Below are 18,224 nucleotides of genomic sequence, written 5' to 3' on the forward strand. Positions count from 1 at the left end.
TCCGATGTCTGAGGGTTTTGGCTGCGTTGATCCTAGAAAGAATCTGCAGCTATCAGTTTAAAGAGGCCTTTGAGAGGATCAAGAAGAACCCTAACGGCTTAGCTCTGTCCCAAAACTGAAAGACTTTTCCTATCCGCCCGTTTTCGCTTAAGTATCGAATTAATGACGAAGGCGATGATGGATAACTCGTTTTGCAGTGATCCAAAAATCCCAAAACGTTCAGGTAAATTCAAGGTAATTCTCTAGATTGGGAAGAACCTGATCAGGGCTTGTTTCGGTGAAAACTGTGATAGTTTTGCTACACAAGGTTATAGTGGCAACGATTTAGCACGTTTATCAATATCTCCGTATCCGTAGGTCGAATCTCTTTGAAACTTTCACAAGTCTTCAAGCTCAGGGTACTCTACGAGGTTTCCGAGTTTGAAGGGGATCGATTTACTGGGGTAGATTTCCGATCCGTGGACGGGTTACTAATTGGCTACTAGTAAACACGCGTTTATGTCAACTACGTGTCGACCGTTGAACGAATACTCTCAAGATGTTGATATACCAAAAGAGTAAGGTATGGATGGCAAACTGTGAGTTACAGGGGTTTGTTTAACCATCCAGGTGCGAAAAGTGAGGTGGTTGCGACGTATCGGTCGTTCCACTAGGTAAATAACCTAGAGGTCGGCGCTTTTCCACTATAGCGCACTAGGGGCTTCAGGTGCTGCAGTGGACGTTGTCCTGGACGTCCTGAAAGCTATTTGAATCGTCTAGAATGATCGTATCTACGTTCTGTGACGATTGCTACGTCCGCAATTTCGAGATGCTGAAGTTGCCAACGTGTTTATCTACTAGGAAGCTCGTTTTGCTCAAAACGAGTGGTGCTACCATGTGATGTGAACTACCTTCCACACGGGTTGTATAACTGATGTTTGTATAGGATAACTACTTTGCTGTAAGGTATTGTAGACAGACTGGGTGTTCGCCAGCTCTGCTATGCGATATGTGGTAGAAGAACCACTTGTTGTGCATAGGAACGCGCGACGAGCACTGTTAAAGTACCCATGAGGTCGGAGTCCACTGGAGAACACTGTCTGGAAAGACCTTTCCTTAGACAGCGAAAGGTCTTTCACTGACCTCGGGAACATGTTTCACTTAAACAGCGATACATGTTCCGCTGACGCGTCGTTCTCCAATAAGACCGGACACTGCACATTACATTGTAGACAGACTGGGTGTTCGCCGGCGCTGCTATTCGATATGCAGTAAAAGAGTTTTTTGTTGTGAATAGGAACGCGCGACGAGCACTGTTAAAGCCAGAGTCCACTGGAGAACACGCTCTGGGACATGTCTCGCACATCGGATTGACCGGGAGCTTGCGGGAGGTCCAGGAGCGGGTCTAGGACGTGATCGGCCGCAGTGTGGCTGTGCGCTTAGTCAGCAACTGCAGACTGCTTAAAGACGGGCTTCCATCCTTTCCATCCTTTCTCCCGTTATCCTTTTTTCAGAGCGCACAGCAACGTTTTGAAGCTACGCATTGGGGTTTTCTCGTCCACCCGGCAGACAGTAACCCTCTTCTCAGCGCTCTATTCGCTCTTTCCGCAGCGTCCGTTACTAGTCTCCTTCTGCCTGCCCTCTCCGTTGGCTACAGTGCGTCTCCGTGGTGAAGACTGATACATTGAGTCGCTAGTTCCCACGGGCCTGGGTTCACTCCTCATGAGCGATGAAGATCCTACAACTCCTCCCCGGGCGAGACGGACCGCCTCTACGGTCATCGCTGAGAACTCGGGTACCATGGCCGGTCTGCCGCGCGGCTCTGCCCACCAGACTGAGCCTACCGAGGCTCAGCCGGGAGGTTCCCAGCCTGGAAGTCCTCCGCCCCGCGATTCCCAGGAGTCAAGCGACGACGAGGTCACCCCCGCTGCTGGGTTCCCCGCTGCAAGCTCCTCTTCCCAATCTTTGCCAGTCCCACGGCCCATCCCAGGTCCACACCGCGGCGCCCGTGCTAGCCGTGCCACGATCGCAGCTGCTATTGACAACTTTGTTCCCGAGCAACCTCACGCCGGAAACCGAATTCGTGCCGAGGTGGCAACTACTCGACGTCGTGCCCGGTCGGTATCTCCAGCGAGGGAAACCCCTCGTCGTTCGGTTCGCGCCCGGGCGGAGAGCCCTTTCGGACGTACGGACAATGATCGAGTACGCCGAGAAGTACGAGAGGCTGAAGATGCTGCTCCTGCAGCTGAGCGTGGTACCGTTCTACCGTCCACAGAAAGAGAAGCCTTCTTCGCGGGGATGTACGGCGTCAGGCATGTCGGGTGCGGAAATGACCACGAGGTCATGCATTCCGACGATCCCGACACCGACCTTGCCCTCCAACGACGCCACGCCAACCTCTCCGCTCCTACCAAGGTCAAGAATGAGTATGAGTCCCGCGGCGGCCCACATCTTGCTAAGAAGGAACTTGACCTCGTCATGCGCCTCGCCTTTGTCGACCTTGACAAGTTCCCCCCGGACATCCAACTCGAGGAGCGACGCCAGGAAATCGTTTTCGAACAGTCCGAGACGGGAGCGCTCCACGCACTGGAAGACACACCGGGCAAACCCTGCTATAGCTTCGGCCAATGGGATGAAGCTTTCGATTATTACACCCAAGCGCTTGTCTCCTTCTACCCTTCGCTCGTTCCCCAGCTCAACGCCTACCGCCGGGATATTCGTTCCAAGAGCAACCGCGCCGGGACCCGGAACTGGCCCATCATCTCCACCTACGATAAGGCTCGTCGACGTTTGTGGGCCAACTTCCCAGCGATCCCCCTTGACACCCCCCGACCCGAGCTTTGGCAATCGCACGGGCTTACCCCGATGGCTGTGGGCTTGGGCGGGACTGCTGGTCATGTCGCGGGACGAGGACGGGAACGTGTATCTGGAGAACTCTGCCGTGCGTACCAACGCGGCGAATGCCGGCATCGTGAGTGCAAGTACCGGCACGTCTGTGAACACTGCCACCGTTCAGGACACGGAATGGATTTCTGTTTCCAGCTCCACGGGCGACCCGAACCTAGAGTCAAGAATCAGCGAGGCGGCAAGGGTCGAGGAACAGCCATCCGTTCAGCCAACGTTGCCGCCAACCCAACCCCAACCCAGCCCTGATTTTCATTTCCAAGAAACGACGCCGGGCGCAGTGGACTACGGCGCTGCGTTCCGGTACAATATTGCTCGGGGTATCCATCTCGGCCCGCGTGAACAACGACCCCTTTTTGCTCCTACACCTTTGATACCAACACGCGATCTTATCCTCCATCGCCTCACATACCCCGAGCCTCTTATGACCGACGTCGAGTTTGAAGCCGCTGATGCTCTCCTGCAACACGATTGTTACCTGACCCCGTGCCCCATCAATCCCACGGTTTTACGCCTCTTGACCACCGAATTTCCCAACCAAGTCCTTGTTCATCAACTCATTCGGGGGATCCAATCTGGATACCCCTTGCAGTATACGGGCCCTTGCACGGTACCGCTCCAACACAATCACCCTTCCGCCGACACTCAGCATCGGCCCTTTGCTGACGACATGACGAAGGAACACGTGGCCGATCGCCGTCGCCCTTTACCCCCTGAGCTTTTAATGGCCCTACCGTACAAGCACTCTGTACCAGTGGCATGCGTACCCAAGGAAACCGCCCACGACGGCACGGTCCTGAAGTGGAGAATAGTCAACGACGCTTCCTTTCCCCACGGATCCAGCCTCAATGATGCGATCGCCCCGAGGGCTTTCGGCGAATGCCATTTAGACAAGGTCGACATCCTTATCCAAGATATACTTACCGCGCGCGCACAGTATCCCAACAAGCCTTTGGTACTCTGGAAGGTCGATTGGTCGGATGCCTACCGCATCAACCCCGTGCGACCCGCCAATCAAGCCCTACAGTTGATCCTTCATGACGCACGCTGGTGGCTCGATCACGCCATGCAATTCGGGTGCCGTTCATCGGGACACGTTTGTTGTTTACAAGGCAACCTAGTAGCCTGGATCCTCCAGCGCGCCGGCGTACCCAAGCCCCTCCATTATGTTGACGATCACTTCGGGGTTACATTAGCGGAACTCGGCTCGCAGACGTTACGCACGGTCATCTCAGTCTGCAAGGCATTGGGCATTCCGGTGAAGCCCTCGAAGACGGCAGTGGGGTCGACATTAGCCCACCTTGGGTTCTTATTCGATCTTGACGCCTTCAGCATTTCCCTTCCGCCACTGAAGAAAACCAAGGTCCTCAAGCTGATCAACGATGCCCGTGCGACCGCCGCCCTTAGCCTCAAACCCTTAGAAGAGCTGACCAGCCTTCTGACCATGGTCGGTCAACTCCTACCATATTGTCGGCTATACCTTTCTGACCTTTGGGCTCACCTCGCCGTCACAAAGACTCGCCGCCGCGCCATGCCTTGGACACCTCGCTCCCTTCAAGCGTTGACATGGTTCCACGACACCTTGCATGAATGGGGTGGGAGTAGATTGTTGATCGACAGCAACTGGTATACCTCCACTATTCTCGGGGCCGCCGGTGATAGTGGCCGCAGGGGCTTTGGCCTTGTCACCGACACGACGTTCACATGGGGCACTTGGTGTATCCAATGCTACGAGCAGCACCCATCTTCGGCCTTCGAACTGATCGCTATCGACATTGGTGTTTGGACCTTTGGACCGCAGTTCACGCGCAGCAAACTCTTATGGGCAACCGACAACGAGGGCAACGTCTACGCGTATGGGAACAGTCGCAGCACCGACCCCGCCTCCAACGATGCCATTCGCTCCATTCACTCGGCGATCAGCGTCTTTCAGTTTGACATGCGTCTACACTACGTCCCTCGGAAACACGTATTCGGATGTGACCTACTTACCCGCGGCGGGCTCACCAACTTCAAGCTTCTCCATCCTACCAAGACGTATCTCGTTCCTCAAATCCCACGCTATCTCCACCCCCGCCCCGACGGCTTCGGCCTCCGGTGTTCGCACACCTCTAGCCAAGGGGGGTGCTCCCAATGATACCCCCCCGGCCTTCGTATGCGTCCTCCGTCCGCGCATATGAACGGGCCGCTCTGCGCCATAACTGGCGTAACCTGGACGGATCGGTGTTTCCCGTCACCACCGACAACTTTGAACTGTATTTCCAACACAAAGTCCGCAGAATCTTGGATGGGAAGATCCTCGCCGACACCCTCGTTCGCAACTGGTCCGCCCTACGAGATTTTCACAATCTCAACGGATGGAACTTTGTTTTCTTATACAAGAACAAGATCGTACAACAACGCCTCCGATACGCTCACTCGCCCCCTTACGTATCAAGAAACAGTCCGCAGAGATGACTGTCGAACACCTTCGTCACCTTCGTTCCCGCCTCAAACTCACTACCAACCATGACCATGCGGTTTTGTGGGCTGTATCCCTCGTCGGTTTCTGGGGTCTTGCGCGCCGCCGTGAGATGGTCGGGCCTACCGTGAAAGCCATAACCAACCGCCCCTGGGATCCCATTTGCATCGGTGACGTTATCCCTCGCGACACCCGCTTTGGCCTCAGCTACTCTATTTATGTGCGCCATCCGAAGGTCAACACTGCCCACAACCAATACATCAACCTACATCCGCGCCCGGATGACCTCGATCCCATTTCCGCCCTCCAATGCATTCTCGATTGGCACGACGCTCAGGCGCATGATCAGCAAACTCCGCTCTGGCTCCTGACTTCGATGGAGGAAGCAACACCGGAATGGCTTCGTGCTCTATGGCTCGCCGCTACCAACTTCGACGTCGGGACTTCTTCATTCCGCGCCGGGGGTGTTACAAGGTTGCTATACGAGGGAGTTGCCCTGGATACTATTAAGATGATTGGTAGATGGCGCTCCGATGCTTTTGACGATTATGTACGGTCGCATTCGGTCTTCTGTATGCATCTGCTTCTGGACCAACTTGCGTCAGCCGCTCGAGATTTGGGAGCGTTGCGTCTTTAGCTGCGTTGGGAACTATTATTGGGTGGTGCGTTACCAATCTTTGTCGTGTCATTTGATCAATATATCATGATTTTACGTGACCTTGTGACCTATTGCCGTGTGCTCGCGCTCCCTGGTGACCTATTGCCGTTGCTACCTTGATGCGATCCCCTCTCGTGGGCTCACAGCTTTGCTGGTGTGCTCGCCTCTCTGGTGTGCTCGCCTCTCGCTGCTCGACCCCCTTCGACGATGTGGGCGTCACCCTTGCGCGCTCGCAGTTTACCGGGTGCGCTCACCACCTTTCGACGCCCGGGGCGGCAGTACTAGCGACATCAGCGACACCGGCGACGTTCGATATCCTTGCGCGCTCGCAGTTTCCTAGCGGATCGCCCATCCGACGGTCGGGCCACCACGCGGTGCGTTTGGGTCATCGGTGGCCCTTTCTTCTCTCGAAATACATACATCAACACCACCCCTGGCGAGAGAGAGGAGGACGCGGACCCTCTGGTGAGACATGTCTCGCAGACATGTCGCGTCGTTCTCCAACTAGACCGGACAACCCACATTACAACACAAGCCCGGCAAGATGATACACAGACAGTCTTGCGTTTTGCCCGCACTTACTCAATTATGGACAAGGAGTCATCCTCTATCAGAGAGAAGTTTATGGTGGCACAAGTGGCTCAAGAATCAAACTGGCCCCTGCCTCAAGATCTTACAAACCGACAGAGGAGGAGGATACACAGGTGAGCTTACATCGTATCTACACGACAACGGGATCACTCATGAATCTTCCGTTGTCTATTCTAGCCAACAAAAAAGAAAAGCTGAGAGCCTCAACCGGATGCTGGTGGACCGTGTACATGCTACCTTCGCGGATACGCATCTACCTTGAAGATCTGGCCGTACATCCTAGAGGCTGTTTCCTACCTACACAACCTCTACCCGCATTCAGATGCATCACCGGACGCTAAATCGCACTTTGAATACCTTATCAGTCGCTGCCCCAGTGTCGCGCATCTGCGCAAGCTCGGATGTCTTTCATATACGGTCATTCCGCCCAAGGGCCAGGACAAGATGGCCAACCGCTCCACAAGGACATATCTCATCGGGTACGCACACCAACAAGATACCAAAGGTTCTCATGTATGGGATCCAGTACGCGACATCTTTGCGGTCTCCCGTGACATTCGTTTCAACGAATCTACTGGCCTCCCTGAACACCTTCATCAGGATCCTGCTCTTCTCAACATTCTAGAAGACGTTCCCACTTCTTCTGAGTCCTCCGCCATCAAACACATCCTCAGTGCACGTTGCAGTAAAGGAAGAACGCTCAGAAGGAATACCGCGTTAAGTGGGTTGGTTTTACTACCCCTACCTGGCAACCACGCTCTGACCTCATTGAGACTGAAGCGTTGGGCCTTTGGAAGACCTGCCCAGCCGCTTTATCAGCCCAAACGATTGAGGAATACTCATGCACCTTCAACGCACGTACCGAGGACACCCCTACATCAGTCACTATGACCTGGCGCCAAGCGATGGCCTCCCCTCACCCCGCTGACTTCAAACTCGCCGCTGATAAGGAATTCCAAGCTCTCGTCAATAACAGAACTTGAAAACTTGTACCCCATCCGCGCGATGAGCGCGTACTCGGTAGTACGTGGGTACTTCGTCAAATCTTCAACCCGGACGGTACTTTCAAGAAATTCAAGGGCCGCGGCGTCGTTCAAGGTTTTTGCCAACAACATGGCATCGATTACACCAACACCTATGGCCCTACCCTGCCCATGTGAGTTCTATGCCTATGCCTTGGCATCGTTGTCTCTCTCGGTATGGAGATTCATCAACTTGATGTACCCAACGCGTTCTTACTCAGAGACATCGACGGTCCTGTCTATGTCGAACAATTTCAAGGCTACGAAGATCCGCGCCACCCGCGCGGAGACTGGGTATACCTTCTTCGCAAGGCTTTATACGGTCTGAAGCAGTCCCCGCTTCTCTGGTACCGCACCCTTCGCGACACACTCGGTCACGCCCTGAGAGTCTGCGACGCCCTGAGCGACGCCGAAAGGAAAGACCTCGCGCGAAGACAAAGACTGTGCGAGACATTGGAGGACATAGAACGCACACAGCAATACAATCAGTATACGGTTCTGACCCCAGCCGGCTACTTCCGAGCTATACCACACTGGGTAATGAGCCCTGCTTGCGAAGCCGAAGGGTCAGGGCCATATGGGCAGCTTTGACGCGAACTGACGCGTAAAATCAGTCGCAGTCCGTAACTCGATCAGTCGATATCAAAGCCACGACTCTCAAACGTCCTGAATCTACGCAAGTCGGTGGGCCATGCGGTGAATTGGAACAATCTCTGAGGGGATGAATGCCTTCTCAAATCCTCGTCAATCCCTCTGCCCGAACTGGAGACGTATAACTGGAGACGTGATAACTCGCATGCTCGATGATGGGGACGGGCCGGGCGCAATATGAGGTGGATGGCGGTACGTAGCGGATCTGTGGAAGATCAAAGGTGGCCGGCCGATCGAGCGACCACAGTAGCCTTTGGAAGTTCTGCTACCATCGCCGGCCCTTTATCGAGCACACGTTCTTTCCATTCTTCTTGCCGATATTCATACAGTACATAAGCTTTCGGCGGCGCCCTCCTTGCCATTGTGCACATGGAACCTGCTTTAGCCGTTCCCCCTTTTCCTCTCCTTGCGGTGTTGCACATGGGACAGCCTCCCCCCTTTCCTCTCCTTGCGATGATGTTGATGGGACCTGTTTTTGTCACCTCCCTTCTCCTCTCCTGGCGTCTGTTGCTCATGGAACCTGCCTTTGCCACTCCCGTTGCTGGATGGTGGGACAATGGGACGCGTCTCCGACTCTCCGCTTGTGTTTGCCGCTGACCGGGTGGATGAGACAGGCAACAGGGGGGTCTCGTGGCTTTCGTCATTCCCCACTTTGCAATCCTCAACTCAGCTAGCCCCCAATCGGCCTTGAAAATCCCACAGCCCACCCCCCCCAGCCAGCCAGCACCACCGTCTTCTCCCTTCCCTCCTAGCTCGCGCGACTCAGGTCCTTCTCGTCACACCCATGCTCTTCGCCCGCCCCGCCACCACCGCCGCCATCACCGCTCGCGCACTCTCCACTCGCTTTTCCCCAACAGCACCGAACCTCTACTCTTGCACTTCCCTCAAGCGTTCCATTCGCCTCCCGATCGTCACCCCCGCGACCCCCACAATCATGTCTATGCGAACCGCCCACTCGTCGTCCTCCACAAAGACAACCCACACTGCAACTTTGCAACTACCCGTGACGCCGCTGACTGAGAAGGAACGAACCCAGGCCCTGCAGAACCTTGAGGGTTGGACTTTTAGCAACGATGGGAAACGCGATGTCATTCAGAAAAGCTTTCGGTTTGAGGATTTTAGTGAGGCGTTTGGGTTTATGACCAGGGTTGCCATGCAGGCTGAGAAGATGGACCATCATCCGGAGGTGGGTTTACCGAGCGAAGCGACCGAGCGAAGCGAGGGTTTGGGTCGTTGTGGGAGTGCAAGTGTTTGGTTTTCGAGGAGAGCCGGCGATACCCGCGCGCCACCGTCGCAACGCCTTCGCGAGCGACATCGAGCCCGGGCGGAGCGAGCCGCATTGCGCCAAAGGCGGAAGTCTCCCCGTATTTCTGAACGAGCACCGGCGAGCGTTGCAGAGCTTTTGCCAGTGAAGCGAGCATAGCCCTCCTGCTCAACATCTCTTGTGGCGAGCGGAGCGCGCAGGGTATCGTTTAACCATCCAACATTCGATCGGTGCTTCGCTTCGCTCAACCAACCGAGCAACCTTCGCTTCGCTCATGTTTCCTTTTTGCTTTGCGACGCGTCTCGTCTCGCTAACCCATGATCCATCCCTTCTTCTAGTGGTTCAACGTATACGACAAGGTGGACATCACGCTCTCGACACACGAATGCAGCGGGTTGAGTGTGCGGGATGTGGAACTCGCGCGGTTTATCGAGGCTCAGTTATCCGCGAAGGATAAAGTTAGTGGGGTTGTATAGATGGTGGTGGGGTCGGCGATCGGCACGGAGAAAGGGATGCACATGGAGACATGTGCGAAGGAGCTGCCAGCAGCGGGAGAATGCTATCACATCAAACACATACGTAGCATACATGTATAGTAGCGTGTACATACACAGATCCCCGCGGTACATAAGACAGCATTGTAGGATCAAAAAAAAGCTGCCAGGGGAAAAAACCCCTGATCATTGCCTTCATTATGCGTTCTGGAGGAATGTCGCGACCGCAACCACCATCAATTCAACCTCAGATGCAGACAAGAAGGGAAATCGCATGAATAGCACCCGGCGCTTCTAGTATATTCTCTACGTACAATCTATGTACGTATACAAAACAAACGCGTAATGTACATTCTCAAATGACTTCAGAGCCCTACGATAAGGTACGTGTAGTGGTTCACTATGCCTCCCAAAAGGATTTTCAATCCCCGTTGCCCGACCATTTGGGGCGAAAGAACAAACAAGACAAGCCAAATGTAAATAGGCGTGAAAGACGAGGGGCGATGCTACGGAAACGGGACGGAATGTGCGTGTGCTTCGTGATAGTGTTGTTGATTTTTGATGAGAAGCAGAGAAACGAGTGAAGATCTTCATGAGACAAGCGCTTGAAGGAATGAAAGGCGATACGAGAAGGCATTGTGATAGGTCGTGTTCGCATCGCCCGCAAGTCATCCCTCAGGCATAGCAACCTTGTGCGCCCTCGTCGACGGCGTCAACGGCGGAGTAGGTTGCTGCGCTGTCTTGAGACGCTTGAGCGGGTTCAAAAAGTGTTGCGCCGACTTGCGAACCGGGTGAGCCTTTGGCGCGGGAGGGGTATCCGCCTGCTTTTGGGTATCCGCCTCCCATCGCCTGCGTGAAGGACGTTTCGTGGCGACCTCCGACGTGTCCTTCACCTCACTCTCGCTCTCGTCCACCGCTTTCCTCTTCATCCCCGCATGCGGCACCAACCTCAAATGCCGCTTGAGATCAGGCAACCGCCAAAACGCCGAGTCGCAGCCAGCCATCGTGCACTTGTGCATCTTTTCGCGGGCTGGATCGTGCGTCGCCATGTGGATTGTGAGGTTGAAGCGGCGGGCGAAGGAGCGCGGGCACTTGGGGCAGACGTGCGGACGGGCTGATGTGCCTTTCGACGTGCGAGAAGATTTGGGGGTGGTTGCGGTGGACTTTGTACGTGGGGTGGAGGAGGATGTGCGCTTCGTAGCTGCGGTGCGCGTAGATGAATTTCGACGACGACGGGATGTTGGACCGGCGAACCATTCGTCGGAATCGGAGTCTTGTTCCTCTTTCACATTGTACTCCTCGGAATCGGAATCTTGGTCGTCCGAGTCGTCTTGTACTTCGGGTCTCTTGAGAGGAGGTTCGACTTTAATGGTAGAAGCCGGGACGGTCTTGACTTCGGTCTCGAAACTGGGAGTGCTGGCAACCTCGCAAGCGATCATCCCCTCGGCTTCTTCGTCATCGACATCGTCACCGGACGCGTCTGTCGCAACCGGCGCAACCGGCGCAAGCGACGTGGACTTGCCAAAAGTCTTGCCACTCTGAAACGACGCCATGGAAGCCACTGGCGAAGCACGTGGCGACGAGAGAGCTTGGTCGTTGAAAAGACCATCCCACGACGCATCGCGGGCGTCCATCGCGACGAACGGCTGGGTATCACCGTCGTCGGTGGGCGCGACCGGTGTTGGTGTGTGTCTGACTTGCTTGGAAGGGACGGGCTGCGCGAGTGGCTCTGGGTCGCAATCGCATTCGTTGCCGCAGAGGATGCATTCCTCGACAGGGGTTGACGAACGAAGGGCTTGGGGTGGTACCTCCGACATTGACTCCGAGTCCGAGTCAGCCATCGACGTCTCGGTGTCGGCAAACACGAGGCTTCGGACAACCGAATCGTCGACGATGGGAGATGTAATCTCGGGTGTAGCTTGCTTGTGATCGCAACGCGTGGGAGAAGTGATAGGGACCTGAATCGCAGCAAGCGGGAGGTATTGCGCGAGGGGAGACATGAGGTAGGGCATTTGCTGTTCGTCGGTGAACATTGGAGATGACCCGATGTCGATGGAATGGGTGCTACCGCAGCGATAAGAGGTGCTTGTGGCTTGCAGGCTCTCGAAGACGTACTCCGCGAATGCGGGATTCGAGTTTAGCAGCGAGGAGTCGGTGACGTTGAACGGGTTTTCAGAGTTCGCTTCCAAACTTGTGCCTATATCGACAAACGTATCGGAAACCGGATGACCCATATCCGGCACCGCATCAGATTTCGGCAACGAGAAACTCTCATACGCGGGTCTCGGCAACCACCGATGAGATAAGAGTATGAACGGCGCTGGCTTCGGAGTAGGCGAGTGAGCCATCAGGGGTGACTTGAGCTCCGCGCTGGAGATTTCGGAGCAGAGGAGGAGGTCGTCTTGAAGATCGACGGTTCGGGTAGTGAGGCGGCCGAGGAAGGGGTCGAAGGATGGTATGAGGTCAGGGGCTGTAAACAGCAGTGAGGCCATTTCCTCAGATTCGTAACGTTCGAGTCGTGCGAGTTGAGTTTTCGATGGTGCAATGGCACTTAGGTGGTTGTTTTTTGTCGAGGTGAGGATACAAAAAGCCGAGCAGGGTGGCCGCATCAGCTCCTCTGCTTAAATATTCTCGCCATGGCCAATCCAATTGAACGGTTGTCTGCGAAATGGCCGTGAAACATTACGAAAATGTGCAGATAACGCGGTTTATGGGCGGATCCATCGGGGATTATGGGGCGCACAGCCAGTCTGCCATCCGCTTATATAGCGAGGCAATAACCCACAAACCCTAAGGGTGTTTGCTTACGCATTGCCTCGCGTGGGGGGTTGAAGGCGTTGGAATTGCCATTTGGCAGCGTTCATCTCTGAACCTTATTATCTTAAGCACACACGGAGACCGCCGGTAAAGCGAAGCGTGGCCCTTGTCATTGCACCATTGGGGGCCCATCCACTGCTGTCGTTGGTCCTGTGACGAGGGCGTTTCCTGCGGTTTCTCCCCCAATATCCCCTATGTATCAGGGCAAGCTCTTCTGTTTTCCCTGACGCGTTCCCCCCGTCCGTTGAAATCAAGCAGGCGCGTTCTGGAATGTCCGAATGCAATGTGTTGCTTGGTTTCCCATTTCCCCCACTCGCGCTCCCAGGACAGGTTTCGGACATACCCATCCCCCACCACCCCGTGGCCCCCTCCCCCCCGTCGTGACGTTCGGAAAAGTCCGCCGGAAGTCCCCATGCATTTGTTACGTTTTCTTCGTATGCTGTGGGGGGCTCTGCTCCAGGATCCAGAAAGTAACGGGGGAACGATAGTCCTTCAACGATGATTTGTTGGCATCTGAATCCTCATATGGCCTATATTGATATTTGTCGTCCTTGCCGCGCTCACGGGGTATAAGAGAACATTGGTAATGACGCTCGCTCCGAATGTTCGAATGTTCGAGTCGAAAAAAGCTACGTAGTCACCGTCGGTCCTCGCTCAGTGCTGTGACGACATGGGGACGATTCATCTAGACCATGACGTTCATGTCAATGCCCCCCGGGGCGAACGAGGTCCCGCTGGAACCTCCCTTGACGCTCTGGGGGTTTCTGGCATGACGCACAGTAAATCTTTCATTGCGCACAGCAACATCGCGATACCCCTACGTAGGAGAATCCCTCCGGCATTGTGCCAGGGACTTCAGGTGCGGATGTGTGCATAGCTGCATAAATGGAAAGCAGAAACGTCTCCTTCTCCCTCCGCCAATTGAGCCTTGGCGCCGTCCGTCCGTTTCGCCTGTGATCCCAAGTATATGACGAGGTATGCCCATCACGAGAAGGTGACGAAACGCAACCCGCCGGACTGGTATGGATGACATGCTGAGCACAGCACATTTCCGGAGAGTGAGCGGAAGACGGGGGCATATCGCACGTAGTCTCGCAATTCAAACGGCCGCCTACGGTACGTATATGAATATGGGATGTGAGGTAACATTGTCCATATGTGGGTTTCAGACAGACGCACAACCCCATGCAAACGGAAGTCCAAGAAGAGTATTATCGTCCCGATCAGGGATGATATCGAAGGACAGAATGATGTCCGTAGAAGAGCAGAACTTGTCCTCTCAGGCCCACGCGGTCGGAGGTTATGCTGTCAAATTACTTTTCCAACTGTCCAGATCCGACCGGTGCAGGATAGAGCCTCAGGGATTCCACATAACTTCTGCCCAGCTCCGAGGTCGGTGCAACATCCAGGCCGTCCGTCCGTGAAGGGGGTCTAAAGACGGTGCAATCCATTCAACCACCCATATCGTGACCATCTCATCCCGCCTGAATCCGGAATCGGTTGGTGCGCGCGGCCCGCTGGGATTCAGATGTGGAAGTCAGCTCTCTTCCCGCACCGAAGAGCGAGGATTTGATCCATCCCCAGGGGTGACTGATGACGTTCAGACTGGCATTTGGAGACGGTCGTCGTTGACTTCCGGCAATGGGGCTCATTGAGAAGCCAGTGTATTGCGCAAAACCAGACTTTCGTCTCCACTGTCCAGAAATTTGGTACACGTTCCCTCTCGCCGTGGTCATTGACAAGATATTCCCGGGCAGTTGGACATCGCTGGTATTTGAGGTACAAAGACGTTACGTGTAAGTCTGCAACCGGCGACAATGCCGCGACATGTCACGCAAGCGTGAGAGTCGATGGCCTGTTCCATAATAGTCCTCCCGAAAGGTTTCTCCAGTTTGGCAACCGCCGACACTCAGTCGAATGATTTGTGTCTTTACCCGCCCGCTGTAATATATGCTGTAATTCCTAGTACGCTCCGTACTTCCATAAGTCCGATGGTCTTCTGACATGGCACGCCAGTATCCTCAGGCCTTCCTGATTCTGTAGCTCCATGTCCGAAGTTTCTGCACAAGTACTCCATAGAATTGCAGTTTGCCGTCCCCAGGCTCACAGTAGAAACAGATCCAAACCAGCAAACGATGATGATGGCAACTGGGTCTGCACGGCATCGTGACCCTGGTCGTCCGCTACTTATTTGACCGGACACCTGCAGCAATCCCAAATCGTCTCACAACCAGACATCAATCCTATCGCACCTTGCATGACCTCGTGTGCGTCGTCCCTGCCGAAACATCTCTCAACCGTTGCCGTATCGGCAAAAATCCCGACAGGTATCGCGATACACCACACCGTCGCAGTCGAATCGGGACACTCACCCTCGCCTGCCGAATCCACAGTCTGATCGAAAAATCAGGCAGAAGGACCTCCCGCCGCGTTGCGCACCACATCTCATTGCGCACCACGCATCACTCCGCCAAACCCACCCACACATTGCGTGTGCTGGAGTGAATCAATTAGCGCTGCCGCATGATTCAGGGAGACTGATCGGGGAGACCGAACATTTGAGTCTCGAGATGGATGTACAATCCCCCACGGCGGTTCCGAGAGGCAGTGTCGGCCATGCATCCCAGAGCCACTCCCAATTTGGGCATACAGTACAAACGCTTGGGTTCGGGGAAGCGGTTTTTGCCAACAACGCCCCGCCTCGGGAGGAATGATGTAATCTTAAATCCATTTTCGTGTTGTGTGTCTCCCGAAAGACTTTGAGTTGTGAAGGCCCGCCGCTTTTGTGGGAGCTCTTTGTGGCCTTTGTGCAATCCTGCACACCAGTAAATCCAGCTCCTAGTCCGTCGCCATCGGCCCGGCGAGGCGATGACGACACGCCGCAGCAGGATCCGGGCTCTCCCAGAACCATTCTAGGACGTGCAGGCCCACGGCGAAAGATGGTGTGTTAGGCAGACGGTGGTGTCGCACAATGCAATAATGATCCCTCTCTACCCCTGCATGGCAGCGTGTTCCCGACCATCTCAGGCAGTCCGAGCGGTGTGGAACCTACGGCGGGGACATATGGTCTGTGTGTCTGTGTTCTGTTTTGCGCCGTGTCGTACGATGCCAACCATCCTCCCCTCGAGGTCGATTCCAATGTGCTGTTCACGCGGGCCACAACAAAGCCCAGACTGTCAAGGAGGTGAGGCGTAACCCATATTGTCTCCCCAGTCAGGGCGATCCTGAGCTCGGTCACCTGGAAAGCGATGCAAAACGGTCGGTTGCCTCCTCCACCATCGCTGCCTGTATCGGCGTCCAGATGTTGCCGAAAATTGCTAATAATTTTGGTCGCCATCGCACATACTGTCTCCCTCGTCCAATTTCCTTAAAATTGAGTTAGAGGCCCCGCGGGCCGGAAATCCCCTGGAGGCAGCGAGTTTCGTCCCAGCTGGTCCCAGAATGATGAGTTTCAGAGATTCCGATCCGGCATTCCCACGGTCCAAATGACCCAAGAAATCACTCATCAAGGCCGCCCGGTCATCGCAAATTCGCAATGGAAGATGGAAATCAATCGATCGTCGTATGGGCGGTCCTCCACGACCGCCCGTCCATCGCCCTAAGGACCGTTGATGGTGCCCCTCTCCGTTACAGTCCTTTTTTCCGCGAGCCCGCTGGAGTGCAGAGTAGCAATCACGCCTCCCGCCGTCTCATTCTCGCGCTCCACTCCTCGATCCATGTGAAAAAGGAGGGTCTAGACCGCGGCGCATGCGTTCAACCATCTTCCAACAATGATGGGAGACCTCACATCGCTTTGATTGAGGATCGACTCATCAGAAGAACGAGACACACGAGGCGTACAGCCACGACGCTTTCGTTTCTCTCGGTCCCATTCGAAGTTTTTCGTGTCTTTCGGCGGGAAAACAATCAATTGTTGTAAAACGAGCAGGATTCGTAAACAGCGGCCGGACGTCAGACATCGGCCGATTCCAATAATTGCGAGACTCTGCTGCGAAAAGCAAACCCTATGGGTTAGCCCAACTGCGCGCAAAGAACCCGCAAAATGATGTTTTCACCTCGTCTTTCCGTCGTGGCGACACAACAGCGCTGGTCGAGACCCTTGTTCCAGACCTCCCCTGCGAGATCCAGACTCCAGAGCCCGGAGCTGTGTGGGTTCCTCGCCTTCCTTTTGAGTGGTGGGTGTGAGTTTGAGTTTGTGCAAAGCAGGAAAGGGAGAGAAAAGTGCGGGTGCGCGTCTATTCTCCGGCTCGGCCAAGTCAGCGGGTGGATCTGGAACCCCGATTCCCGTCGGGCCGTGGGTTTTTCACGCGTATGCATTAGGTAAGCGCGCGAGAGCAGCGAATAATGCGCGTTTATTGCAAGCTGGATTGCAAGGGTCCTGGCGGCCGTCTCGGGCTGGCCGTCGTGCAGACTGTAGGTGGACGGCGGCCCTAACCTACATTTTCCGTCTGCTAGTGGGACACCGAACTCAGTGCTGTTCGGATCTGAACGTGATTTGAAAAAACCCCCAGTAGGGTTGGTCAGCACTCTTTGCGGAGTGGAAGACGGAACCACGACCAACGGAAGAGGAACTTACGTACGACAATCAGCGAACGTGCTTGACCTCACACATCGACATTGAGGAAGTCCGGAGGATGTGAGTGTGTACGGGGAAGGGGTGGTAGAAGGTGTCGACATTCCTTCGGGGGCTTTCGGAGAACGTATATGAGGATCGATCTGAGTTTGTCGGCTGGGCAGAGACAGAGGAGTTAGAGGGGATGTTGTCGGGAATGTCGCAAACAAAAGTGTTTAAGGTAAGTGAGGTTGTCTATCGCGTCGTATCTAGATTTTTCTTTGGCTGGTATTCCCTTGGTTCCCTTATTTAGCATTGCATAGGAGGACAGCCATTAACAAAAACTTCGACGCTGATACCTCAGAGCGAACATCAGCTTTCGACGTTGGACATCGGATACTGCACTACTCTCAGCTTGCTGGACTTGAGGACGAGGACGATAGTATATGCGGTTCCGCACAATAATCTCTCGCAGTACGTGAACACTGCTTGCAAAACGGCTCGAGCGCTCTTCACAGGCATCGGATCCAGCATTGGGACAGCCTCGGATACATATTGACGCAAGTGATTCTCGGCATTTTAATATCGGAGGTACGGGATCTGCAATATCCGTCGTTCCTAAAAGTCAAGCTTATCATGCGGGCGACAATCGGGCTTTCTCAGCTTCCCAGCTATGCATACATCGTCCCCCATTGCCGATCGTTCTTCACTATGGAGACATGGGAGACTTTCTTTACGACCAACCTTTGTTGATCCAGCCGTGGCTGGGGGGGGAGAACTGCGGCTGCGACATTTCGTATAGGATCATGGATATTCGGTCGCGGAAATCTC

At 54.7% G+C, this 18,224-nt stretch overlaps 5 protein-coding genes across 5 annotated transcripts; 3 read left to right on the forward strand and 2 right to left on the reverse strand.

Annotated features, from left to right (window-relative positions):
* Window positions 1-1,701: 1,701 nt before the first annotated feature.
* Window positions 1,702-5,020, forward strand: EV422DRAFT_510395 (uncharacterized protein; the record flags this gene model as incomplete). The annotated part of the gene is made up of 3 exons (XM_053068926.1): window positions 1,702-2,771; window positions 2,818-2,950; window positions 2,996-5,020. 3 exons carry the CDS (start codon window positions 1,702-1,704, stop codon window positions 5,018-5,020), a joined length of 3,228 nt encoding a protein of 1,075 aa, XP_052920617.1.
* A 316-nt stretch (window positions 5,021-5,336) lies between these two features.
* EV422DRAFT_487259 (uncharacterized protein) lies at window positions 5,337-5,903 on the forward strand (the record flags this gene model as incomplete). Its single annotated transcript, XM_053067393.1, has 1 exon — window positions 5,337-5,903. A coding segment is annotated over one exon (567 nt), but the record flags the coding sequence as incomplete, so codon positions are not given.
* Window positions 5,904-8,845: 2,942 nt separating this feature from the next.
* Window positions 8,846-10,291, forward strand: EV422DRAFT_548552 (transcriptional coactivator/pterin dehydratase). The gene is made up of 2 exons (XM_053071673.1): window positions 8,846-9,452; window positions 9,869-10,291. The coding sequence occupies exons 1-2, from the start codon at window positions 9,051-9,053 to the stop codon at window positions 10,004-10,006; spliced, it is 540 nt and encodes a 179-aa protein (XP_052920619.1). The 5' UTR covers window positions 8,846-9,050; the 3' UTR covers window positions 10,007-10,291.
* Window positions 10,292-10,507: 216 nt separating this feature from the next.
* Window positions 10,508-12,767, reverse strand: EV422DRAFT_346933 (uncharacterized protein). Its single transcript, XM_053066512.1, has one exon. It carries the CDS (start codon window positions 12,631-12,633, stop codon window positions 10,693-10,695), a length of 1,941 nt encoding a protein of 646 aa, XP_052920620.1. The 5' UTR covers window positions 12,634-12,767; the 3' UTR covers window positions 10,508-10,692.
* Window positions 12,768-16,500: 3,733 nt separating this feature from the next.
* Window positions 16,501-17,811, reverse strand: EV422DRAFT_347010 (uncharacterized protein). The gene is made up of 4 exons (XM_053066513.1): window positions 17,753-17,811; window positions 17,422-17,678; window positions 16,897-17,325; window positions 16,501-16,829 (listed from the first exon to the last, which is right to left on the reverse strand). Exons 2-4 carry the CDS (start codon window positions 17,516-17,518, stop codon window positions 16,654-16,656), a joined length of 702 nt encoding a protein of 233 aa, XP_052920621.1. The 5' UTR covers window positions 17,519-17,678; window positions 17,753-17,811; the 3' UTR covers window positions 16,501-16,653.
* Between the last annotated feature and the right edge of the window lie 413 nt (window positions 17,812-18,224).

Source organism: Fimicolochytrium jonesii (assembly GCF_025526975.1).
Source record: "Fimicolochytrium jonesii strain JEL569 chromosome Unknown EV422scaffold_48, whole genome shotgun sequence".
In the NCBI taxonomy this organism is placed as follows: domain Eukaryota; kingdom Fungi; phylum Chytridiomycota; class Chytridiomycetes; order Spizellomycetales; family Powellomycetaceae; genus Fimicolochytrium; species Fimicolochytrium jonesii.

Bases quoted from the DNA above. Each gene is read 5' to 3' on its own strand.
- EV422DRAFT_346933 (XM_053066512.1), bottom strand. From the start codon at position 12,633: ATGCGGCCACCCTGCTCGGCTTTTTGTATCCTCACCTCGACAAAAAAC.
- EV422DRAFT_548552 (XM_053071673.1), top strand. From the start codon at position 9,051: ATGCTCTTCGCCCGCCCCGCCACCACCGCCGCCATCACCGCTCGCGCA. The intron at 9,453-9,868 runs GTGGGTTTACCG...CCCTTCTTCTAG, and splicing joins AGATGGACCATCATCCGGAG to TGGTTCAACGTATACGACAA.
- EV422DRAFT_347010 (XM_053066513.1), bottom strand. From the start codon at position 17,518: ATGTCGACACCTTCTACCACCCCTTCCCCGTACACACTCACATCCTCC. The intron at 17,326-17,421 runs GTACGTAAGTTC...AATCACGTTCAG, and splicing joins AAGCACGTTCGCTGATTGTC to ATCCGAACAGCACTGAGTTC. The intron at 16,830-16,896 runs GTGAAAACATCA...TGCTTTTCGCAG, and splicing joins CGCCACGACGGAAAGACGAG to CAGAGTCTCGCAATTATTGG.